Source organism: Poecilia reticulata, linkage group LG23 (assembly GCF_000633615.1).
Source record: "Poecilia reticulata strain Guanapo linkage group LG23, Guppy_female_1.0+MT, whole genome shotgun sequence".
In the NCBI taxonomy this organism is placed as follows: Eukaryota; Metazoa; Chordata; class Actinopteri; order Cyprinodontiformes; family Poeciliidae; genus Poecilia; species Poecilia reticulata.
In genome coordinates, this window is record NC_024353.1 from 15,852,854 (window position 1) to 15,877,868 (window position 25,015).

Sequence of the window (25,015 nt, forward strand, 5' to 3'; positions counted from 1 at the left end):
ATTGGTTTACACCTTTTATTTTGTATTGGCATAAAGGTACTTAATAATCACAAGAAAACACGAGATGACAGAATCATTATTACTACACATACATTGTTGTTTATAAAAGAAAAACATATGTACAGGTGGGGAGGTTGCTGTCGCCTCACAGGCTCAGCTGGCAGACATCACACCTGCTCCCCGAGATCCAAAACACGAAACTTGTCTAGATTGTAGAAGCAGGCCTTGACGACTCGACCCCCGAAATAACGTCCATTTAGATCCACAACGGCTGCAGAGGAAGAGGAGGTCAAAGGTCAAACGGGATCATCAATATTTTTTAGAATCATCATGCCTTTAAACTTCTGCCCTGGTTTAATGTTACGTCACTACAGGGCCTCGCTTTAGTACTCACATGTCATGACCACACACCTCAATGTATTCTGCTACTACTTGATGAAATGCTGCAGTACAATGTACTACATAAGTGTACGGAGAATGAATTCTTTAAAATAGCAATATGAAAAAGATCGGCCGATTACCAATCACATACAATTTATGAAATTGGAACATGTTTATCAGCGCGCCCCCACTTTTAAAGGTTCCTACCAGCTGTGCACAGCAACAGCTCAGACTGGGTTCAGTTTTCAAGTCCTACCACATATTCTCCGCTAGGTTAAGTTTCAGACTTTGACTAGGCCATTCTAACGCATTATAACAACTTAATTTTATTCAAATAATTCGAGTGGAACGCTGGCTTTATGTTTAAGGTTGATGTCCTAATGGAAGCAGAATATCCTGTCTGAGGTGGTTTGTAGTTTTTCTCCAGATTTCTTGTCTATGCTAATGAAAAATGTCCCCAAAGCATGATACATGATACAAATGGAAACACACAGTTTCCATTTGTATCAAAAAATATTGAAAAGCACGCGTTGTTTTCCTGCCACTTCCAATTCTGCACTAGTTTTGTGTGGGCGTACATAAAATCCCACTAAAATACCAGGAAGTTTCTGTGGCTTCATTGTTATAATCCCTGCTATTTAAAAGCCCATCGTTTAAACGCAGGACTATTTAAAACCATTTGTCACACTTTAACCCGTTCGAAGAATCTGGTAAAAACGGAACCGCTTTGTTTCTTCCCAGAATAAGGGTTTTATTTTTTTTTACCAAAACACACACGTTGTCTAGGATGTGACGGTGTGTGTCATGCAAGGAGTGACAGGGTGGCACTCCCTCAGCAAGGACAGCAGCCATTTCTGAAAGTCCACACACAGAAACGGGTCCCGTCCATTTACTTGGAAAGACATTCAGCAGAACCGCTTGTTGCAGAATCACCACTGCATAGCAACAGCAGCGTGAAGACAACCGGACGCACGCTAAGACTTCCTGTGAGACAGCAGGCTGAGTTTAACGCTAAATGTTGTCACATCCTGACTTGTTTAGAAGCACAAAAGCAGAACATAGTGAAGCAGAAATGTACTTAAAGCAGACTAAAACTAATTTTAACAAAGCTGAAAAAATTTACTTTAAAATATGGCTCCACAAATTTACTTTTGGAAAAAGCTGATTAATTTTACAAAAAAGCAGCATAAATCTACTTTAAAAATTTTTTTGCATGAACTTACTTTTTTTTTTTTAAAGCGGTGTTTATTTACTTTTAAAAGACAGACCAAAAATACTTTAAAAAACACAATAAATTTACTTTTAAAAAAAGAAAAGCTGAATAAATCAGCTATACATAGCAGCACAAATTTACTTAAGTTTGCATAAAGTTGCATAAATTTACCTTAAAAAAGTAGAATAAATTAACTTTAAGACAAAAGCTGAATAAATTGACTAAAAAAGCAACTTCAATTTACCTTAAAAAATAGCTCCATAAATTTATACATAAAAAAGCAACACAAATTTTAAAAAAAAAAAAAAAAAAAAAAAAAAAAAAAAGCAGAATAAATTTACAAAAAGAAAAAGAAAGGCATAAGTTTACTGATGATGAGAATCTGGAATTATTTCTGACCTCTGGGAGAGGTCAGAAATAGAAGGGGGTTGAAGTCATTAAAGCATTTGATAAGATTTGAAACTGTTTACCCAGAGCACAGAAATATGAGGGTTATCTAAAATGAACAAAACAAGAAGCTTGTTAGATTCTCTTGTTTCTTTCACTTCTAATCCATCCAATCAAAATGAGAGAAGAATAAAACACTGCAGACAGGTTCATACTTCTGATTTCCAGCATTTCCTGGAGTCTGATGAAACTTATTTCCAACAAGAAATTAGTCAATAGTTTCCTATTTACAGAGTTTTTTTTTTCATATTTGATTTTGAATTTCGAGAGCTGGTGTCAGTTTTTGAGACTGGTGAACTCTGGTCTGCCTGAAAACCTCGGTCTCGGTTCGGTTGAAGTGAACTCTGGTGTGGTTCCAACGTGAACGCCAATCAGACAGGAGACCGCTACAAAAGCAGGAAGTGGACTACAGCGCAAGGCACTCTGGGTAAATGCAACCAAAACAAACGCTCGAGATTAATGAGAGAAATGTCTTGTGGTCTTTTACCAGAAACAGAAGAGGAATCCTGCAACCCCTAAAACCTGACGCCACTCTATTTTTGTTTACATTTCCCGAAGAAGGAAGTTGCGCTCAGTGTTTTCTTCAGAGGTTTTTGAAGGGTTTGATTTATTTGACGCAGTGCAGTGTGAAAGGGAACCACAGCAGCTGAAAATGGATCAAACGTCACAGTTTTGGTCCCAAATCTAGCCGAGTCCACCGGACCACCATGTGTGAAAACTTTATAGACTCTCTGGACTGGAATACTATTAATTGCTCGTCTTGTAAAATGAAAGTTGTTAGAAACTACATAAAAAAACACAAACTGAACTCAAACTGAACCTGGGTAATGAGTAGATTTTTTTTTCTCCGCCCATCTCAACCCATCTTCTCGGTGTAACCCGTTCTTTGAGAGCGCGTCCCGCTTTCTGGGAGCTGTGATGTAAGCGCGGTTCTGCCGTAGGGAGTCATGACATAACACCGCAGGGAGTCGAGTCTCACCTTGATTCCGATCTGGGACGACCCAATTAAGAGTGGGACACACTATCGTCCCCCGTTATCGGAGCGGTTACACAACGGCGAAAAGAAAGCGAGGCCATTACGTAAAAAAAAAAAAAAGAAAAAGAGAAAAGTTCGCCTTGGGTTAAACAAACGAGGAGAAAAACGGCGGGTAAACGCTGACCTTTGATGGCCGACTCCACCCGCTCAAATTCTAGGAATATCCTGACGGCTTCATCATCGAGAACGTCGGCGATCTGTGAAGGAGAGCAACCTTGTTTAGTGTCTTTTATATTTTTGAAATCACTTTGGACGAACTCTGTCGAGGTTTATTCTCCACACCTCAAAAATGACACATTTCACCACTTTGCCATATTTCTCGCACTCCTCTTTCGTCTCCCCCTCCAAGTCTTCGTCCACTTCTCCTCGACCCACCATGTTCTGCGAAATCGCAACACATTTTAGGTTTCTGCTTTTTTTCTTGTTTGTTTGTTTTTTATAAAGTACATCTTGTGGGAAACAAAAAAAAAACTAGAAAAACACAAACGTACCCTGAGCAGAACCACTTTGGTCGGGTTTTTCAGGATCTCCGTCAAGGGATTGGCCTCCGACTTCTTGGAAGGATCCGCTGATGGGCCAGAAAGGCATAACAAGACAACATTTACAGACGTGATAAAGATGTTTACTCAAGTCGTGAAACTATTCAAGCTGACGTTGGGTGTACTTTTCTGATACGCCGGTTGGAAAAACGAGAGGTTTTATTGTCTCGCAGCACGGCTGAGGAACGACTGACTGGGTCATTCAGCCGCGCTGCGGTTGGTGTTCCAGGAAACGCAGGAAAGAGATAAATGTCTGATGAAAACACTAAACAGAGCTGAACATTTGATCTGTCGGGAGACGCCAAAAGTTCACTTGGTTTCAGAACAATTCTCCAGTTTCAGGTTTATACGTCTTTTAAGAGTTTTCCCTTTTTTTTATTGCTTTACATTAACAGATACCAACTACAGGAGAAAATGAATAGAAATGGGAAATGGAAGCTGATATCAAAGTGAAAAATCTGATCTTTTTGCCTCATCAATGAACAAATCATACTGACCGGCTGACCACAACGCTCTTTACTGTTGTGCCTCAAAGCATGACTAATGGTTTTATGGCAACTAGAAATAAAGGAATAAAATGGCATGCAGACACATGTGACGTCTGCTGTCCAATCAGCTCACAGATCTGCTTTTAGACGTATGAAAGATGAATGAATGAGGCTTTTGTTCTAAGTGTTGCTTCTTTTCAACATTAGATGGAGGTTAGCCACATTTAAAGTAGGTAAAATACTATTTACACTGTTTCTAAAATAATAAAACAGTTTATTAGAATTTAAATATGTCTATTATTTAGATTCTGATCCAGGACCATGAACAATAAAATAGACAAGTTAAATTTAATAGTAGTTTTGCTTAAAATGCTTATTTAGCAGAATATTATTCTTTTTTTACCATTCTGTTTGTTTGACTAGTCTGATTAAGGTAAAAAAAAATTTTTTTTAATTATTCTTTTTATTTTGGCAACTGCAAATATTTCCTAAGGTGTACATTTGTCATTATTATTATTATACGAATAGAACAGAGTAGCAGTTTTCTTTCACCCAGCAGCATAAGCTGTACACCACCATGGGGAACTCCAGGATTTTTACCCTGGCATCTGATGAAGGGATTTGAAATGGTAGGAACGGTATGTGCTGGAAGGTCTCACAGCTTCATCTTCACCAAAGGCTATTTCTGACTTAGCTTTATAAATTCTGCTTGAAACTGTGTGAGTAGCTCCTGTTTCTTAGCCCCAACGCCAGATGAGAAAAGCCAGTCAGAATGATCAGCAGGAAGATTTATACATTAGACTGGTGATAAACCTGTAAGAAGGCATAGCAGTGTTTCTAATTGATCGTCCTGGCCTCCTAGCAACAGAATCGCTAAGACGGCAACAGAGGAGTTACTGTTGTTAGCCGCCCGGTGGGCAGGTCTTGTCATGGTAAATTAGAAGGGGACATGAGCTGCGTTCGCAAAACATCACTTAACGCAATCGTTTTTGAGACAATTTATCGTCTAGCAAAGATTGTTGTCGTGACAGGTCTACTTGTGATTAACATATTTCAGGCACATTTACTTAAAAAAAAGGAATTTACGACATTTAAGACTATAATTTTAAGTACATAAATTTGAGGTCTTTTTAAGGATGTTGTCGGCCTGCTGGTTAATCAGTACACACCTACCATGAGACATGACGATCTGGCACAAAACTATTTGAAAAAGACAAAAGACACAATGGCAAAACATAACATGCTGTATAGATTAAAGGTGTAAATATGGTTAGCAAACTAAAATACATGAAAAATAAGGGGCAAAATAAGAATAAGAATGAGGTTTTCATAGAGGTTTTTAGGAAACATGCATCACTAGAACAAACCTTGTTCTGCATTTAACTTCAAAATTTAGCAAAACAACATTCTAAAAAAAAAATAAAAAAAAATCAGTTCATGATAGTAGAACTGGAGGCACTAACACACATGCAGACGCACTTTTAAAAAAGCTAGACATAAAACCAGACAGAGCGTTCCACACACAAGAGTAGAACAATAGGATGGAGGCCAACCTGCAGAGCCTCCGCTGGAAGGATCAGCAGCCCCCGACTGGCTCGACCCTGCTGCTCAGTCGCACCAGCACACACACACACACACACACACACACACGCATACAAAATAAAACACATGCACACAGAGTCACTGTAAAACATCCACCTGCTGCAGAATGACACCGTCTTACTCGCTGCGGCAGCTAAAAGGTGAAAGACAGCATCAGTGATGAAGACTTTAACATCAAGAAGCAAATGGAGACAGAGAAGCAGAATTAGCCGTTCATGCTGCCGACGGATAAAAACTACACCAAGCTAACAGTGGAAACATTTTACTGTGAATTAGAGACGTACGTTTTTCTGCAGCGTCCCCGATGATGATCTTCCCCCCCCTCTTGCTGGTCTTCTCCACAGACAGCGCCGTGCTCAGGCCCTGCTCATGCTTGCCGAGGCCCTGGCCTTCTTTGAAGCCGTACTTCTGCATGATCTTATGGGCCACCGTACCGCTGTGGGGGAGAACACTCGTCACATGGGGGCTTCTTATCCTGAAGCTACCGAACTGAGAGGAAGAGGCTGGAGGACTGACCCCATGTTGGCCAGGAAGGAGCTGGTGGGGGCGGGCGGCGAGCGCGGCCGCTCCGAGTCCTCGTACATGGGAGGAGGGATGGCGGCCTTGGCGCCTCTGCCGGGACGACCTTCGTCTTCGTACGGAGACGGGCCTGCAGGACAGAACACAACCACTGCTGCTGGAAACGGGGACTGGACAATACTGCCCTCTGCTGGATTCTAACTAGTTTAAAGTCTCCTCTTCCACATTTTAAAGGATTCACCATTTAAATTCTAACGCATTGATTTGATTAAACTGTCTGTGTTACATTAGGGAAATGTTCAAACTCTGAAAAATGATGCCTCTTACAGGGTTCATGACATTGTTTTGGTAAAAGGTCTTCCAGAATCAGCCAAGAGCAAAAGAAAAAGAAGAAGTAAATAAATAAAGGGTGAAAGAAAGAAAAGTAAAATAAAAGAACGAAATAAAAAAATACAAAAAGGAACAATCCATGTTCTTGTGTCCAAGAAGAAAGGACACAAGTAAGTAAGGAAGAGAATGAAGGATACAAGGAAAAAAATTGAGGGAACAAGAAAAGTAGGAAGGTTTAGAGAAATGGGGAAGAAGAAGAAGACCACAAAGTGTGGAAGTACAGAGTTTTTTTCATAGTCTTATATTCTGATTCCATACTGATCCAGATCTGGAAGGTGGATGGAAGCTTTTCCAGACGGCACAGGAACTCTGAACCTCACAATAACAATCTGGTTGTCGGGATGTTACAGAAGGTCACAGACCAACACCAGGCCGTCCATCACTTATGAGGCACATTTGGAAAATGTTAGTTTCCAAACACTTTGAAAATAAATTCCTAAAAATCGGCAACTTCCAGAGCAAATTTCTCATAACAATAATTCATCTGTAAACGGCCATAACTAATCATCGTTTTGTTTTTTAAACCCTGCATGGTTCTCCATCTCCTTCCCTCCGTTCTCTCCTCTGTATCTCTACAGCTCACAGCGACACAAACAGGAGCCAGAGGGGTGTGAATGGTTCAGGAAGGCGCTGCCAGGAGTCGTCACATTTACCGTCTCTGTCCACGAGCGACGAAGGAGGGGCAATGGCTGCTCCGCCCATACCTGGAAACCATGGAAACAACCCATCACTTCCTGTTCTCACATCAAAAACACTCGGGATGACTTCAGTAATCATTGTCTAGGCTGCAGTGACACTTGGTGGCGCAATGTGAAAATCAGGCAGAAAACAGTTCATATGTGGCAAATTGAATATCATCAAAAAATGTATTCAATGAAAAAAAATTACATTTAAATTTAAACCAATTGGATAAATTCATACACAATATAATGTAGTTCAAATGTTTATCTTGGACATCTTTTTGATGCATTAAACACATTATTCTGCCCTAAAGTCTGAAATGAACTTTTCTTCACAATTGTCTCAAGAATGCAGTTCTCGAGGGGAAGGGCTGCTCTCCAACACTGACGCTCAGAAACTGAAACTCTGAGGAGAGGCTGCGGAGCTGGTCCACTCAGGTGTTTTGCCCAGCTGGTTGCCATGGAGATGAACTAATTTCTCTAACATGCATGATGAGGGAATAACATTATAACATGATTTAAAGCTCAAAAAGGTTAATTTTACATAATAGTGCCTCTTTAAGGGCAGCTTCTTGCTCCTTATTGGTCGATAAACTACATATCCCCGTGGCAACAAGTACTCACTTCGTTTCCTCCACTCTTTCTCGTACTCTTCCTCCTCATCCGAGTCTTCTTCTGTTGCCGGGAAACGAGAGAATCCACTGGGAGCGCCGCCTTCGTGTCTCTCTTTCCTCCTCCTGAAACACACCAGGTTTCAGGATTTGGATTCCAGACTTTCAGATTACATTTTAAAGTTTTAAAAAGTAAAAAAAAAACAAACAAAAAAAACTTCACTCACTTTTCCCTCTCTTCGATCTCTTTCTGTCGCTCCTGCTCCCTCTTGCGCTGCATCTCTTCCCGGTGGCGCTTCATCACCTTCTCATAGTCGTTGGGGAACATGGGGTCGTACTCGTCTGCCAGCGGGATCAGAACGTCCCCGGAGGAGAATCCGCTGGGAACCGCATCCTGAAGGAAACCAGATCCAATTAAAAAAAACAAAACAAAACAAAACAAGACAAAAAAACATTCTAGGGACTCTGCTGGAGCGCGAGACGGACCTTGAGTCCAACGGCGGCGTGTGGAGGAGTGTCTGTGCTGAGCCGGTCGTCACTGGAACCTCCTCTCTTCAGATCGATAACAGGAGCCAGAACGGTGGTCTGCTTCATCCGCTGAGTCTGGAACACAAACATAACCTCTATCAAACATATAATTCTTTTAGTATTTTTGACACTATTCAGACTTGCGTGATTCTTCTACACATTTGACTGAAACCGAGCAGGACAGTTTTCACTCTGTCCTGCCCTCCACACTCCAGAGTTCCAGTTGTTAAATCCCTGAGGGAAGTTAAATGCTGCTGATGGCTGTGGGCAGGAATGATCTCCTGCAGCAGTCTGTATCACAGCGGTTCTCTGACTGAAGACGCCTTGTTGTTGTGTAACAGTCTCATGATGACGGTTCTCAGAGTTGCTGGTTATTATTAGAGCTGCAGCTAACGATTACTTCAGTAATCGATTATTCTGACAATTAGTCGGACAAAAAATTTGAGACAGTCTTGCTGATTTTTTTCTTAACCATTTAAGCCTTTTTACACAATATTAGAAACACATTAAAAGATGCAAATGAGTAAATAATTTACTTGTTAAATAAGAAAATAAAAATTAGCTGACAAGAGTTTCTGTAATCCATAAATCGCAATGAATCCGATTAATCGTTTCAGTTTTAGTTATTATTTTATTCAGTTTCTTTAGATGTAAACTTGTGAATTATGCTTCTATCTTAATCTCTGGTTCAGGCTATTTTTTTTATTTGTGAAAATCAGCGATTTCTTTTCAGAACCTTTTGGACAATTCATTTGGCCGCATTTCCAACATGGTTTAAAACTAAACTATCAGGCCACACCTCATTTTCAAATATGTGCTTTTATAACGGATCCTAATAGGTTGAGACTTCAGCAGCTATCAAAGTAAAAATTTAGTCTCTAGTCTATATAAAATCCCAGGTTTAGTTCTCTGATTAGGCAGATCTTGCGTTTGCTTGAGCAGTTGTGTCCATGTTGTAAAACATGCATTCTGGGAAATGTATGCGCCTATCCTAGTTGTTAACAAAACACCGGAGCTGTTGCACTAGTCCCTGCTCTGCACCCTTCCTGGCAGCATGGTGAGCCACCTTAGCCTGGGTCAGGGCCGCTTTCTTCACTTTCAGCTGAGACTGGAGCAGCTTGAAGTTCTTGGACCAGCCTTCGGTCTTGGTGTCGCTTGCACCGACACCGAGATCATCGTACAGCGACATGCTGCCCCGGTCGGTGCTGCCGCTTCCTGCAAACACACAATCACACACACACAGGATTGGGCTTTCATTCAGACTCAGAGGCTTCGGTTTTTGTTATAAACACCGGTAACACCAACTAATGAACCAAGCTAGCACGCAGGTAGCATAGCTAGCTCACATCAAAAACAACAGCAGTTTAAATTGCCTGATATGTTAGCAAAGCTGACTGAATGATTGTTACAGTTTGCCAACATAAGCTAAGGCTAATATCACTGCTGATTTGTATTCTCTTGGAGAAAATACGGGCAAAAATATATAATTATAAGAATTCGTTTTCAAAGTTCTTATAATACAACCATACGGATATCTAAATTAGACATAAAAGGCTTTAGCACATTTGCTTTACCTCCTTCCCTCCGTGTAGCTTGCAAGACGGAAGCAGCGGAAGAACAAGTCAAAAAAGAAGTTACGTAACAATGTTGAGCGCCGCCTAGCGATGGGAGGATTTCATAGCTTTATTTTTTATTTTTATTTCTTTTACTTTATTTGTCGACGTAAGCTTATTATTATTATTATTATTATTATTATTATTATTATTATTATTATTATTATTATTATTATTATTATTATTATTATTATCGCAAAATGTTTCTGTTTCTTTTTAATTCTGCAATAAAGGTGGCTAACTTGACTCGAGAACACCAGCAGGTGGCATAACCTACCAAAAAGATAGTCGTTCGGACTCTGGAGACTTCTCACGGGATGAGAAATGTGGCCTCACTTCTTGAACTTTGATCGTCATCAGATATACATTCATCTGACTGTAAGACTTTGAACCACTGAGCTACATTACTGTCTTTCTTTTTTCTCAACACATGAAATGCAATAATTGTAGTGCATGTCCAGGAGACATCTCCAGTGGCTTTTACAGCACAGATGGTTGTTATGGCTTCTGCTTGTACATCTCTTTTAATTACACTTTTTCCTTCCACTCAACTTTCTTTTCTGTTAAAAAGGAACTGTGACGTTCGCCCGCGTACACCAAAACATGACCATAAAAAAGAAAAAGAAAAAGAAAAGCAAAACTAACCGAAATGAAATGTTTGAAATGATTCTTATTGCATGTGTGTCATGAATCTATGTTATACACTAGTTTCAATTTTGCAATTAAATCACTAAAATAATAATGACTGTTTGATTATTCATTGAGTTACATCCTAAACTTGCACTTGCACTTTTCCGACAACAACAAAAAACTACAAATATGGCGTCGATCAAATCAAGCCAGAAGTGCGCTGCGACTTTATTGACGACGCGTAACTGAAAGTCGATGAGTGTGAAAGTGAAAGCGTGAGCGTGACAGCAGCGAGTCCCGCGGTGGTGGCAGGAGATCCCTCCCTGACGATGGTCTTACCGGGTGACGGCTTCCACGGGGAACATGCTGTAGAACCGCACCGCGCTGGCAGATGGATCCAGACCGATTCCCCACTTCTGTCTGCGTCCTGATGGTGTGTCTTCTCGGAACGACGCGGCTCTCCAGCGTCGGTAGGGACACAACGATCTCGTCTATATTTACACTGTCATCTATGCCTACGGTTAAATCCAGGCTATTTTTTGAAATACATTTGTTTTTGTTTTTTTTGGGTTTTTTTCCGTGGTTAAATATTGTTTTGTTATTTACTTTCTCTATACGAGGTGGAGCAGTGGTTTCAAGCGTCAGTGTAAAATTACAAAACAAAAAGCACAGCAAGTTCTTTACGTGCAACAGTGTTTTTGAAAAGAAAAAAACAACTAAATTAAGCTAACAACAAATGTATTTGGTTATTAAACAGGTTTGAATGTGTAAATTGACTAATTTTAAGGTTTTGCAGCAAACAAAATATTCTGATATGAATAGAATTTGATCCAAAATGTTATATGAAATTATATTTTATAGAAAAAAGACAGCATTTTTAAGGGGTTTTTTGGAACATCTATGAATCACTAAATCTAGAAATGTATTAAGAAAACATATTGCTTTATTAGTGTTCTGTTTATCTGAGGAATAAGCTACTTCCTCTTTGCGGTTTACTTGTGCTGAAGGCAATTTAGCGTATGATCCATCCTTTTCTGATCTACTGGACCAAATCATCATTAACTATTGAGGTCAATACATGATAAATCTGCTTTAACATCGGTATTGACCGATATTAATAAACAATGTTTGTTTCAGCCTTAAAACAAACATTATATTTTATGCAACAGTGTCAAAAGAGTACAGGGAAACATATATAACATACATAATATCAGCTATAAAAGCAATATCAAGATCGGATATTGATATCGGTGCAAACTGTCATATTGGTGCACTCTAGTTCAGATTGTCTTAGATATTAGAATTATTAGACAATAAATAAGTTAATGTAAATCAGTTTGCCAAGCTGTAATTTCCCCAAATGTCCCGGTTGCACCTTGCCTGAAGTGGCACCGAGACAGACAGGACGTGGAAGGTGACCTTATGTCCACCCCATCTGGCCTCAGGTTGACTGACGGTGCCCAGCAACACGTCAAAACTCTGAAAAACCTCAACAGAACTGGAGACAATCCCTGACTGTACGTGCAAAAAAATCCAACTGAGAGGGTGAAAAGTGTTGTTGTTTCAACTGGCGCTCATTGGCTCCCTGCTAACGATGCCCTGGGCGTTTCCCAATATCTAAAGCTGCCACTGATAACCTTACAGTCACGGTTGTAAAGTTCTTCAATTTTATGTTTCAGGATGTAATGGTTTGTTTTTTCTTCTTTCTGTTAAGCTCTAAAGTTACGTAATGTAAGCTTGTTTGCAGAAAACAATCCACAGCATTGTCAGTTGTCTTTTTCTAACGAAGTCAGTTGTGTAAAGCGTTGATTTTAGAAGCACATGCGGCAACCGTAACTTCAAAGTAACCGTTTTCTGTCTACAGTCATCAATCTCTGTTGTTACAGAATTTTGGTCAACCTTAATTTAATTATAAAGTTCATTTCATATTTTCATTTCTGATGAATAGCCTAATTTGAGCTGTCAGACAGATCAGATAACATCACAGTAAAATGTAAAATATGCTGGTGGTTAACTTAATGACATGCCCATTTAGCTGCTATGTTTTCACCAAACATGGCTTTGTGAAAACCAGGCTTTCTGAAAAACTAAATGTTCTACTGCGTCTTCGACATGTGGCATGCTAACGTGCTAAAGGTTCTGAGGTTTTTTGTATTTATTTTGTTTTTTTGTTTTTTTTCTCAACATTGCTAAATCTGACAATAGGAAAAAAATCTTAACTTAGTAAATAAACCTAAATCCTCACTCATCCACCCACCACACCTAGTAGTTGGTGTGAACATCTCAGCACCTGGTCTCAGCTTGTTAAAGAAGTCATCATGTTTCATTCAGACACAACTCTGTAAATCTGAATCATTTCTCTTCGCATCCCTTCCAAAAATGTGATACGTGTATCAACCATCTGGTCACGGACTTTAGCATTCGACATGCTAACTGTCACCTGTCCAGTTTGAGATGTAGTTTTTTGTTGTTGTTTTTTTTAATAGGAGTTTTACATTCTGTGGTCTTCCATGCTACTTGTTGGTTATTTTTTTCTAGCTGTGCTGTCTTGAACTCTAACTTTTAACAAACTAACTGAAGTTTGCCGGGTTTAAGGTGCAGCTCTTTTGTTGTTTTGTCATTTCTTTCACCATTGGACACCCACTCCTCGCTCTTATAGCTCTTTCCAGATTGTTAAACTGTTACTACTGCTTCTCCAGCATCATTGCTGATATCTTTTCTTCTTGGTGTTCATGTAAGCTCCAGAGCCACAAACTATCAAAATGGCTCCCATAGAGGTACTCACATTATCTTAATGATCTATGAATGAACAGCATTTGGGGTAGATTTCAATAACTGTAGAACTGGCTTGAGACCTGAATGACTTTTACATTCTGACGTGTGAAACCGGAACTGAAAAGAGCACCGAGTTACATTTTATCCTTCCTGGAGAAAGAGGATGTGAAAATCAAGCCATGGCGTGACATTAGCCTTCATGTTATTTTCCATGTTTGTATTTCTCTTCCAGGCCACTGTGCATGTCCAGAAATTCCCAGAAGAAATTTTACTTTGCAACCAGAAGCGGGAAACTGCTTCAATGTTAGCTACAGATATCGCTACACGTGCATTCCTGGTTACGTGAGGAGGGCCGGAACATCAAATCTCATCAAGTGCAGTAATCATTTGCAGTGGACCACTACCAAAGTTCCACTGGAGTGTATACGTAAGAGCTTTTTCTTTCTCTTCCAACGTTTAACAATGAAACTTTATCAAGTTACCGTCGTGAGGCGTTGGGTTTCGGAGAGTTTCAGGAATAGAAACTCAACTAGGACATGTTTTATGGGTTGGTGCCCTCCTATCCAGGAATACTAAATCAGAGTTTTGTTGTGAGGTGGCACGTGTAAGCTGAGAAACCATTTTTGAAGGGTGAAACTGGAGAAACTACTCTGAATCCCAGGGAACGCAGCACATGCATGTCTACACATGGAACTGGTGGGAAGAGATTCTGGCCTGCAGCTTCTTGGGTTGTTACAACTGCTGACATATCAGAACTGAAGACGACATGAGAGCAATGTTTTACATGCCTCAAAATGAAGTAAAATTACAGTCTAATACAAGGATTTGTTGGAAGCCAAGTGGATGGGAAGTAATTGGGTCTAAATCATCCTGTGCATGGGAAGCACACAGGAGGATTTAAGTGCCTTTGTAGATAGAAAACAACAACAACTTGGAAGTGTCTGAGTTTGAAAAGTCAAAAAATTGAGAGAGAAAACTGAAATTTTGAAATCTCACAAATTTCCTAGAAAAATCGTGAACGTTTGAGTTTCGAAAGCTGAACATTTTTGAGTTTTGAAACTCAAAAATGTCCATTTTTTTCCCAAGAAAATTTCTGACAATATCAGAAAAAAAATGAACACCTAAGTTTTTTTCTGCAATATTTCTGAGATAAGTCTCAAAATTTCAGAGGTTTCAGCGGAAATGTGCTCCTTTTTGTTCCATCTGCGACGCCGTTGTAGAAACCAAAACGGCTGAGAAAAAAGCAACAAGAAATTAAATCCAAATGATGTTAAGCAAAGTTGTGTAAGGTAAGCAAAAGCCAATATGGAACCAATAAAAACTTTAAGAAGTGAAATGAAAGGAACACAAAACTCTCACTCAGCCTGTAAACCATGACAGGACCAGCTGCTAGTCTGAGCTGGAAATAAACACTGACCCAGAGAAACCAGTTAACACAGCAGAGTGTTTATCAGTCACGGTTCAAGACTTTTGAGGATCGTTCCAAAGGCTTGTATCAGCATTTCTGACATGTTGGAATAACTTCTGCTAACAGGAGTTTTACACACACTGTGAGCAGGAATTTACAACATTCCCTGCTGATAGTAAGAGATCCGACTGCGATGAGAGTTGCGCTCTTTCAGTTGTAGTTACCAATCAGTCTGTAATTACAGATATGACAAAAAACATTATAATACCATCAAATTATTTTACCATTTTCTGTAAACTACAACACCAACAGCTGAAAGAACTCCAACTTTTCCCATCCCTACATCAAAGAATGATTTTGCTTTTTAGACACATTTCTGGTTAGGAAAAACATTCACGGTGAAATGTATGCTGCAGCAGGAACACATGTTGCTTTTCTGCATGAAATACAAATAATTTGATGGTATTATAATGTTTTTTGTCATATCTGTGCATTATTTGAGGTTTATCAAGTCAAGTTTATTTGTTTGGCATATTTCAGCAACAAGTAAGTTCAACATGCTTTACAGCATAAGAACATATTTCAACAACCAATTATGAGACATTACATTTTGTCAAATGCCACCATCAAAATCATCAAGCAGATATACATCAAATACATTGAGAAATGTTCCAGTTATCATGATTCAAAGGCAGCTCTAAGCAGGCGGGTTTTCACCCTTCATTTAAAGGAACTCAGTGTTTTGACAGTTCTGCAGTTTTCTGGAAGTTTGTTCCAGATTAGTGGAGCATAAAAACTGAATGCTTCTCCTTATCAGGAGTATCTTATTTTTCCCATGCATAATTATGCATGGGCAACTGCTTATTCTAAGCCTATTCTAACGTCTTACCTGCCAAACACAGCTCCTTAATTATTATAAATACAAATGAGTCGCTCCCAAAAGATAACAGCTTGTCCAGGAAACAGGTCAAGACCAGTGAAGTTCTATTATTTTTAAACAGATGATGCATTTTCTAGTTCATCCAAATGCTACTTTATGAACCTTTAAAGTGTCGTCACATTTGCCTTTGGCAGTTATTTACACAAAATTATAGAGGAGTTACATAGACAGTGGCGGTTGGAGGTGGTACGCCATAAATTATCATCCTATGCGAAACATGCACCGAGTATGAAACATGTAAAGAGTGACTGTAAAGAAATAAAATAACGTTCACTTAATATTGTTGCTTTTTACTCTAGTGTCAGATCTAACAGCAATTCTCTGTAGGAACATTTGACATGTGTCTTTTCTGTATGTTTCACACAGGAACATTATAGGGGGCGCACCACTTTCTTTTTACCTACTTTTCCTGCTTAAGTAATAGCTGATTGCTTTGTGAATATGCAAACATGGTAATTCAGTTGGAATTATTTTTTATTTCTATAGCACCAATTCACAACAAATCTTAATGTTGTGAATTGACTTTTTACAAAAGAAGTCATTGCAATTAGTAATTGCTTTATTTTGAGCCACATAAAATAATGCATATTATAGACCATAATAGGAAAAAAAGGAAAAAAAAAATATATACATATGCACTTATTGTCTTGTTTTAAGGACAAGGCATTTAATTCACGCTTTATGTAATAATATGTTTAGACATAAGCAAGAATGCATTTAGCTGAAAGACATCAAGCATACATTTCAATTGATCCTTGTTAACAGTGTATTAACTTTAGTTCATTATGCAAATTAGTTTAAAAAGTGATCTATTTAAAGAAACAGAGCAGATGGCATCAAGTTGTTGATTTACTGTTTTAAAGATTTGTTAGAAAACTGGGAGCATAAACCACAGTGACGTTTCTGGGATTGGACCCCGTTAGCCGGCCTTTGTCTAGGACCCTCTTAGACTAGGTGTTTGCTTCACATGATCAAAATTCATGCTGAATGAAAACGTTAAAAAACGTATCTTCTACAGGTATGATGTTAACTGCTAATAAATGTTTAACAGAAACCCCCGGAACTCTTCCTTTTGACCTTGAAATTAATAAACACGCTTTTCTTGTTCCAGCTCATCCAGACTCGACTTCACACATTCCAGGTATTAAACTTTTTTTTTTTCTGTTGTTTAACATCAGAAAAAAAATGCAGCTTTATTTGATTTTAGTTAAAATTTAAAGACTTATTGAAATATATTTTAAATATAAGTGCATTGCAACAAGTGTTACAGATTCCCTGTTTGCTAAATGTAGATGCACTATGCTACCAAGGCAGTTTAACATATTGATATTGATGTATTGCTCTCTCACACTTTTAGTCTTTCATGTTATCTGTCACTGAAGAATGTTCATCATTCTGTTGCCTGCACCAGCTTGAATTACGCAGTACGTTGATACCAAAGGGTAAAAGGTGTGTTGGAACAGGGTCGAAAAGATTGAAGAAGCTGAGCGATTGTTTTCCAAGTTTGGATATTATTAGAAAATAGAAAGTTTCTTGAAAGAGAACTGAATACGTCCAGGAAAAGGTATACTCAGAGTTGTTTCAGAGCTGTTAAACCCTCTGTTCCTCTTATTGCAGTTTCTTAGGCTGGATCTGCGGTTCTTAAACAAGACCTGGTTGAACAACAATTTGCTGAACTTCCTATTTTTCTCAAAGTCTTTTAAAGAATCTGAATTGGAAAAGTGTGTTGTAGAATTTGAAAAAGGGCTGATCTGTGTTTGTATAGCTGACCAAAACATCAGTGGAAGAGTTCTTCACCAGTCAAAAAACTGTATAATAATAATAATAATGTGAAAACTGTGTTGAATTTGGACATTTTGTAGGAATAGTTGCGTATCTTCTGCATACAGTGAAATTTAGTGATTGGGTTTTATCTTGTTTTTTCTTCCTCTTGATTTTTTTTTCATTATTTTTATGACCTGCTGTATTAACTGATAAGCTCTGAAGTTGATACATGAATAACATGAATATTATTTTTGGTTTTTGCTGCGAATCCAAGGCGGATTGCTTTACAAATACATTTTGTTTATGTATCAACCTCTAAACCCGTATCCTTGTAGTTTATACTTAATCAGATTGCTATTTCATAACTGTAAACATAAAGTAGGTTTTTTAAATAGTTCTGTAAACCAAACGCTTTACAGCCAGTGTAGGATTAAGATTGGTCAGGCTTTACTTCTCCAGTTCTCGAGTTTATATCCGCCTAAATTTCATTCTTGAAATTAACATATGAAATAAGTTTTAGACTGTAACAGTATTTGTAGGCATGGTTACATTAGTAACAACAACATTTAATTTCCCTTTGGTAAAAAGTATTTTTGAATTGAATTGAACTTAATTAAGTCAAAAGTTTAAAAAATTTTTCAATTGTGGTGAGTGTTGTAACTTTTTGCTGCTGCTTGTTTTGATAAAGCAGCAGACACAAGACACAGGCCTGCTAAAGAAAATGAAACGTTAGGTTATGTTTTCGTGCCAGCACGTGTTCTGCAGTAGTACTTTTATCGATATGTGATTCGAGTATGTGCATAAACATATTTGTTAGGGGGCAGTACTACATGTTTTTAGGCGACAGGCTGAAACATGTTAGGATGTGGGCTACAGTAAATAAAGATTCTAAATGTTGTAATTTCAGCTTGAAGCTCTAACCTTAACAAGTTTTGTTTCTTTTCTCTGTACCTTTGATGTGTTTTCCTGAACTCCTCTTGATTAAATTAAAATGAAACAAATTTTTTGACTGATCTGGGTTCAGTTAGTCTGATGGAGTTGTTCTGATGAAATCTTTATAATGTGGTGAAGTCTGGTTCCATTTTAGCAGTGCGTATTAGCTTGAATTGCTGTGAATGATGAAGTTTAGCATCTTCTAAAACTGAGGAAGTGGAAAACATAACTATGAATTTCCATTAACTGTGTACAAACTTGCGTGTTCTTTAACTGGGTCAGTTAAATCTACATTTACTCCAACTAATATAACCAGTGTCAGGTGCCAGCAAAAAAAAAGCATTTTTCCCTTTACAGACTTTTTCTAGTTTTTTGTTTTTTCTGTTTGTTAGACTTAAATATAAGTCTAACAAATGTAAATTAAAGAAGAGATGAGTAAATGTGTAAATTCAAAATTCAATTTCAACTGACTTTTTCATTGGTTATGGGGAAGAAAAAGCTACCCCCACCAGCCTGGCCCTATGTGGAAACATAATTACTCCCCTTGTCAAGTCATGACGTTAGGGTAAGAGAACCGGTTTTTGGTGTTTTTGATTCATTTTCCTCCAGGCATCATTACTGATAAACCTGTAGTATCAAAAACATCACAGAACGAGAACCAGTCTGATGAGACAGCCTTAAAATTGTCATAGTCGACTGAACTTTGTGTTTCCCTTTTTTAATTTTGCTTCCAACTCGTATTTTATTTTACTCCTGTGTTTTGGGTTATTAGTGTTACTTTTACCTCAGTGCCTCAATTTCTTTGTCTTCAATAGTTGTTTCCTATCCGCTCATTCACTCACCCATGTCATCCTCTAATCATCGTCCCCGGTATAAATACACCTCAGTTCAGTTACTCCTTCTCAGACCCTCTGTTATCTTTCATTTAGGTAGATTTCCTGATCCAGTCCGCTCGTTTTACTGTGTTTCTCCACTTTGCTCCTCCCGTATCGTCTCTGAATCTGAGTCCCCAACAACACCAAGACATGACAGCAGCCCTGATCTGAAAGTTCCAAAACATATAAGAAGCAAAGCCATCGACATCCATCAGTCTGGGAGCATTTGCAGAGAAAATCTGTGGTGTGATTTGAAGCATCCCGTTCATGCTAGAAGCCCTCAAATGGGACTGAGAAGGGGGAATACTCAGCCACAATGTGTCCGACTCATCAAATTCTTAGAAATTACGCAACTGGTTGTAAAAAGTTAATGAATGAGTAAAACCATCATCTGAACATGCGCCAGGTCTCATTGCGATTTGTTTTTGCAAAATTTTTTTACTGTTGCCCCTCCCCTTAAAAGAAGCAAACAGAAATACTTAAATGACAGCTGGAAGAGAGTTGGTATTGCTAAAAAAATAACAGATGGTTACTTCTTTTTCTATTTTGCAGGAACTACCACCAGCCATCCGACTGGAAGAACCACTACTGAAACTACAAGCTCAGCTAATATGGAGCAAAGTACATCAGGTAAGAAACAGGGAATCCTATCATCGACAGCTGCTTTTGTCCAATCAATCAATCAATCAATCAATCAATCAATCAATCAATCAATCAATCAATCAATCAATCAATCAATCATTATTTGTGGCGCACCCAAAGGGACCAAAGAGCTGCACAGGTACATAAACGTCTTTAAGTGACCAAAAAAGCACTATAAAAATATTGTGTAATTTTTTTATTATTCTAAATGAAAACATGAACTATAAGACACAAACACCTACAATAAAACAGTTTGTCATTAGGGGGCACCGATTGTAGTTTGCTGGTCGATCCCCAATCTTTATAAAACCTGATCTGATGTTTCTTGACCAATACGGGCCAACACCTGCATTGGGGCCCTAATACACTGTCGATGTTTCATTCCAAGCTGTATTAGATAATGACGCGTCTGACTGTTTAAGTATTAAAAAGCCGACAAAATTAAAGTCTTGTCATCTCAGTATGAGTGTTTTCTCAGTAGTTATCCTGTTATGTACATTTAAAGAGACGCTCTTTGGTTGGTATTAGTTCTTAACTTCTGGTTAGTTAGGTTGTCATGCCACAATCACATATCTACAGTATTTAAGATTTTGGTTTCCTTTTTTAGAGTAATTTTGTTAGAACTTTGCACCTGAGAAGGTCTGAGTTACTAGAGTCCCAAACCCTAAGGAATAGCTTTAAATGCTGTCATACAACTTACATTAGAAGTTTATTAAAAATATGAATTCTGAGTCCTGACAAAGATGTGTAGGTTTAGAATACAACTTTGCATGAAAGAATATACTGGTTTCATTGAGGTTTCTTTTATTTTCAGATGTGACATTTTTTTTATAATTAATGTGGCAAAATAATCTTTTTGTGTGTAGGAACTGAAAACACAACCACAGTGGTTTCCTATGAAACTCAGAACTCCACATACTCACCAAGTAACCATAGCATCGAAAACAGCTCTATAAAAGCAACCCACACAGAAACCTACACAGGTAATTCTATATCCCGACTTTCTGGAAAAATCTGGCTTGATGCTGGCTACAGTTATTGACACCTGTGGTAAAGATGTGTAAACGGTCTTAAAATAAATTAATCTGGCTCATTTGTCCATATCTCCATCAAATGTGGGAAATACCAAGGAGAAGGTCTGTCGCCAACTGGTGGTGTACATAGGCCTGAACCCCCTCAGCTAAATAATCAGCAAGACTGGCTATCGATACCAACTTAGAAGTAGGCCAACCTCTTCTACATGGACTGAGTTGGGCTGTATGCTAAGAGTGAGAGAGACATTGATTCACTGGTTCAGACCACCAGTATACAGCAGGGACATCAGAATACCATTTGGGCTGGAGAAATGTGGCCACATGGTGACTAAAATGAGGGTCAGATAATCCACAGAGAGGGAATTGCACCTCCAGAAAGAAGAATAGTAAATGTTGAGGAAAATAAAGCCTTGGAATACCTGCGATGAGTAAGGTGAGTTCTGGGGATTCTGCTCAATGACAAGAAGAAGGTCTGGGAAGTTGACACCTGTGTCTAATCAGATACCCTGCTAGGGTAATAAATTGATCAAGCACACAAGCTTCTTACCATTCATGGTGGATTCCACCCCAGATCCAGTATCCACAAGCTGTAAGCACACAGAAGGAGGCAGAGGTCTCATGAGCATCAGAGATTAAATATCCAAGCTCCCAGAGTACCATCAGGACGATGGCGCCAAGGGATGAAGCACTCGGACAATAGAAAATGGAAGAGAAGGAGGTGAAGGAACCATCATGGGAGGATAAACCCCTTCATGGAACTGGAACGTACCTCCAACAGACAACTTAAGTGGCCAATATGACCAAATCCTACCAATGGCTGGAGAGGGTTGGACTGAAGACATGAGCAGACTTTGAGCACCAGAGCAATAGAAGCAGAGAACCATACCAGGTAAGACATGGATTTAATCGGTTCAGACCAGATTTGTTAGCATTTGCAGATCCTGTGTGGATCTTCCCAGTGTTTTGGGACCGACTCAGGCATGATTACAAGCCGGTGGTTTGATTGGCAGCAGACTGCATTTGTTGACTGGCCTGTAGCGTGACATCATTGGATGAATGAAAGTGGTACTTGCAAACCACCATTTTCTTTTTTAAAGGCTGCCCAAATTGAGAAAGACAATTTGTTCATCCATTTGGCTAGAACCAAACCAGACATTAATCGGCTAGAGGGAGACTTAACAATGGAGAAGGAACTGAAGTAGCTGCTATACTGCACAGAAACATCTGTGCAAAGTACAAACTGGAGACGCCTACATCAGCGTGGAATGACTGAGTTAAGATCTAATAGGATTTCTACATTCTAATGAACCAAGTGGCAGGGCTTCATGTCTTTTGTGTACAAAACTTTTAATACTTGTGCTTGCATTTTCAGTTTGAAAGCTGGACTTCATGTCTGTCTTCTCAAAACTTGTAATTACTGAACTCAAAACTTCTGCTCTCTCTCAAATACTCACTGTGCTTTCTCAACCCGTTCTCCTCACCCTCAAAACTTGTCTCTGCTCGCTTGGCTTGAGACGAAGAGCCACTCGCCCCTCCCGGGAAGTCAAGGGTGGGTGAGAGAGCAACCATCTGGCCTATAGAGAAGCATCTAATTGTTGTGGAGACTTGGTTGCTGCATCTTGTCTGATTACCTAACAGCCAGCCATGTGTGGTGGCAGGATGAGCTCTAATCCAGCTGGGTGGCCTGTGTGTGACATAACACTTAATGCTAGGTCATTGTTGTTCATTATTGGAAACAAAAGGCTGGAGATTGCTCAACAGAAGTTCCCACAAACTTTGATCAACTCAAAAAAAAAAGAGAAACTTTTCTTCACAGAGAATAAATGTACTCAAATGCATTTGACGATTTCTGAAAAATTGAGTGCAACTTTATGGTGCTGCAGTTTATTTTAAGGCTTGTTCCACATCTTTATCAGGGGCAGAACAACATTATGGTTTAAATAAATGTCATTTAATGTCAAAAAAGTCTATAATTCAGAATCCATTATTTTTGCAAAAATCAACATGATAATTTTTCCACTATAACAATAAGGTTGATAGAACAAGTATTTTAGCTGAGTATGTTTGTTTCTCTCTCTGTTTCCTGTTAGCAGCAGACGCCAAAGCAATTGGCGTCAGTTTATCTGTGGTGATCCTATTGGTTTCCATGAGTGGCATCATCTTTGTACTATATCGAAGGTAAGCTGGAAAATAAGCACTGCTATTAAACAGAGAGCTCAAAGATTTGTGCTGACAAAAAGTCCCTTTTTGTTTTTCTTCCTTAGGAGAAAAAGACAGAGTCCCCCTCAGGAAACAGAGGAGATGGAGCGAATGAACAACCCCTCCGTGTTGTAAAATTTGTACAGAGTTTTTCAGAGGAACTACAAAAAAAGAGGAAGGAAGAACGAGCAGCCTGTATTTAAAAATGAATGTAGCCACTGTGATATCACCCTCATGTTTGTGAAATGCTGTGTTGAAGCCTGGAATCTGCCATCTTGTCACTTTATTTAAACAAAGAGGGCAGATTCCCTGTAAATATTTTATCTTTAGCTAAGATTTATTCAACATATTCTGCTGGATGTTAAATCTCCAAAAGGATTAGAGGAGACTGGAATAATTTGAGCCAAATGGTAAGTTGAGTCATCAGTTGTTTCTAGGAAACTTTAAAAAAAACCAAACATTGATCATGTGACCAAATATGAGGAAGGCATTCTTTAATGAAGTTTATGACTGTAAGAACGTCATGAAGAAGTGACTACACCTTTATTTCCCTTTACCTGCCGACGTTAAAATTACTCTAATCACTCCAGGGTGGAGCCGTAGCGTCGGCGCTAACGCCTTAATAAGCGGGATAAAAACAGTTTTTCCCACCTGAAAGTGAATTTAGTCTATCATAAGTTTCATAAAAATTGTGTTTAGACCAAAGCAAATATTTTTAATTTAGATTTTTACATCAATTGAGCAACAATATGAAGTCATAAATCAAAGACAATTTCAGATCAAGTTCAAATGCTAGCTTTGGGGTAGCATTTCAACTGCTGGTGGAGATGCTACCATCAAACCACGAATTTGAAAAAAGGATTCAGTTCTAGTGCCTTTTTTTGCTCCAAATTTTAATGTTCACTTTCCAAGCACGCTTGAAAGCATTCTGTTTTCTTTTCTTTCTTTCTTTCTTTCTTTCTTTTTTTTAAACTAAACAGCACGTTATCTATTGTATCCATTGAATTGTGTACAACAACTACAGCCTAACTTATCCTGCACCTATGCTTGTTTTACCTCACACACGGGGTAAGTTGAGTCATGAGAACTTTAAAAAAAATTAATTCTATAATATCTAAATATTTTACACTAGATCCGATTATTTTAAGGGATGCATAACATCTTTAAATATATGTAAATATAGAGGTTAAAGCTAATATATCTGCCTTGATGTATTAGCTAAACATGAAAAATGTCTCTTCTTACCCCAGTCACTCCAAAGTACACAAACCAAAACCATAACTACCCATTAGAACTGCATTATCTTCTTATAGGAAAAAATGTTAAGTTTGATTGTTTATGTGAGTGACAAATAGTAGATGGTTTTATACAATGTTCAAACGTAGGATCTCAATCCGTGTGACTTTAGCGATATAAAAGAAACTTTGATGCTGCTAATCCATCTGGCCAGCCAGAGACAGCCCAAGATCATATGGGGCCCTGAGCAGAATTTGATTTGGACCCCCTCTAATAAATAAACTTCATGGATTTTTTTGTTGTTAGGTTTTTATGAAGGGAGAAAAATAATTTTCTCAACTCTCATGTTATTCACATCATATTTATTGCATTGCACAAAAGGAAGTAAACTGTTATCTCACTGACCTGCAGGTACAGCGTGCATGAAATGTAACTCTTGCATAAAAACAGCAGTTGAGAGCTTCCCCACAGCATGACACCTCCACTGTCTTGTTTCACCACAATTTAAAAGAAATAAACTTCTATTTTGGTC

General features: G+C 38.5%; 2 protein-coding genes across 7 annotated transcripts; one reads left to right on the forward strand and one right to left on the reverse strand.

Moving 5' to 3' along the window:
- Nucleotides 1–11,096, reverse strand: rbm17 (RNA binding motif protein 17). 3 transcript variants are annotated; one of them, XM_008401445.2, is made up of 13 exons: nucleotides 11,017–11,096; nucleotides 9,501–9,649; nucleotides 8,393–8,509; nucleotides 8,134–8,300; nucleotides 7,920–8,032; nucleotides 7,269–7,319; nucleotides 6,223–6,355; nucleotides 5,991–6,142; nucleotides 5,658–5,708; nucleotides 3,569–3,645; nucleotides 3,360–3,458; nucleotides 3,202–3,274; nucleotides 1–271 (listed from the first exon to the last, which is right to left on the reverse strand). In XM_008401445.2, the coding sequence occupies exons 2-13, from the start codon at nucleotides 9,621–9,623 to the stop codon at nucleotides 168–170; spliced, it is 1,260 nt and encodes a 419-aa protein (XP_008399667.1). In that variant the 5' UTR covers nucleotides 9,624–9,649; nucleotides 11,017–11,096; the 3' UTR covers nucleotides 1–167. The 3 variants fall into 3 exon arrangements, with proteins under 3 accessions (XP_008399667.1, XP_017158365.1, XP_008399666.1); XM_017302876.1 differs by lacking the exon at nucleotides 11,017–11,096 and adding an exon at nucleotides 10,009–10,085 and having other exon boundaries at nucleotides 3,569–3,642; XM_008401444.1 differs by lacking the exon at nucleotides 11,017–11,096 and adding an exon at nucleotides 10,009–10,085.
- On the forward strand, nucleotides 11,052–25,015 carry il15ra (interleukin 15 receptor subunit alpha). 4 transcript variants are annotated; one of them, XM_017302877.1, is made up of 7 exons: nucleotides 11,052–11,147; nucleotides 13,685–13,879; nucleotides 16,912–16,941; nucleotides 19,925–20,002; nucleotides 20,881–20,997; nucleotides 23,139–23,226; nucleotides 23,313–25,015. In XM_017302877.1, the coding sequence occupies exons 1-7, from the start codon at nucleotides 11,069–11,071 to the stop codon at nucleotides 23,380–23,382; spliced, it is 657 nt and encodes a 218-aa protein (XP_017158366.1). In that variant the 5' UTR covers nucleotides 11,052–11,068; the 3' UTR covers nucleotides 23,383–25,015. The 4 variants fall into 4 exon arrangements, with proteins under 4 accessions (XP_017158366.1, XP_017158367.1, XP_017158369.1 ...); XM_017302878.1 differs by having other exon boundaries at nucleotides 23,142–23,226; XM_017302880.1 differs by lacking the exon at nucleotides 20,881–20,997 and having other exon boundaries at nucleotides 23,142–23,226.

Bases quoted from the DNA above. Each gene is read 5' to 3' on its own strand.
- il15ra (XM_017302877.1), top strand. From the start codon at position 11,069: ATGGATCCAGACCGATTCCCCACTTCTGTCTGCGTCCTGATGGTGTGT. The intron at 13,880-16,911 runs GTAAGAGCTTTT...TTCTTGTTCCAG, and splicing joins AGTTCCACTGGAGTGTATAC to CTCATCCAGACTCGACTTCA. The intron at 20,998-23,138 runs GTAATTCTATAT...GTTTCCTGTTAG, and splicing joins CCACACAGAAACCTACACAG to CAGCAGACGCCAAAGCAATT.
- rbm17 (XM_008401445.2), bottom strand. From the start codon at position 9,623: ATGTCGCTGTACGATGATCTCGGTGTCGGTGCAAGCGACACCAAGACC. The intron at 7,320-7,919 runs GTGAGTACTTGT...CATGGTTTCCAG, and splicing joins GAAAGAGTGGAGGAAACGAA to GTATGGGCGGAGCAGCCATT. The intron at 3,275-3,359 runs GTGTGGAGAATA...TCTCCTTCACAG, and splicing joins TGAAATGTGTCATTTTTGAG to ATCGCCGACGTTCTCGATGA.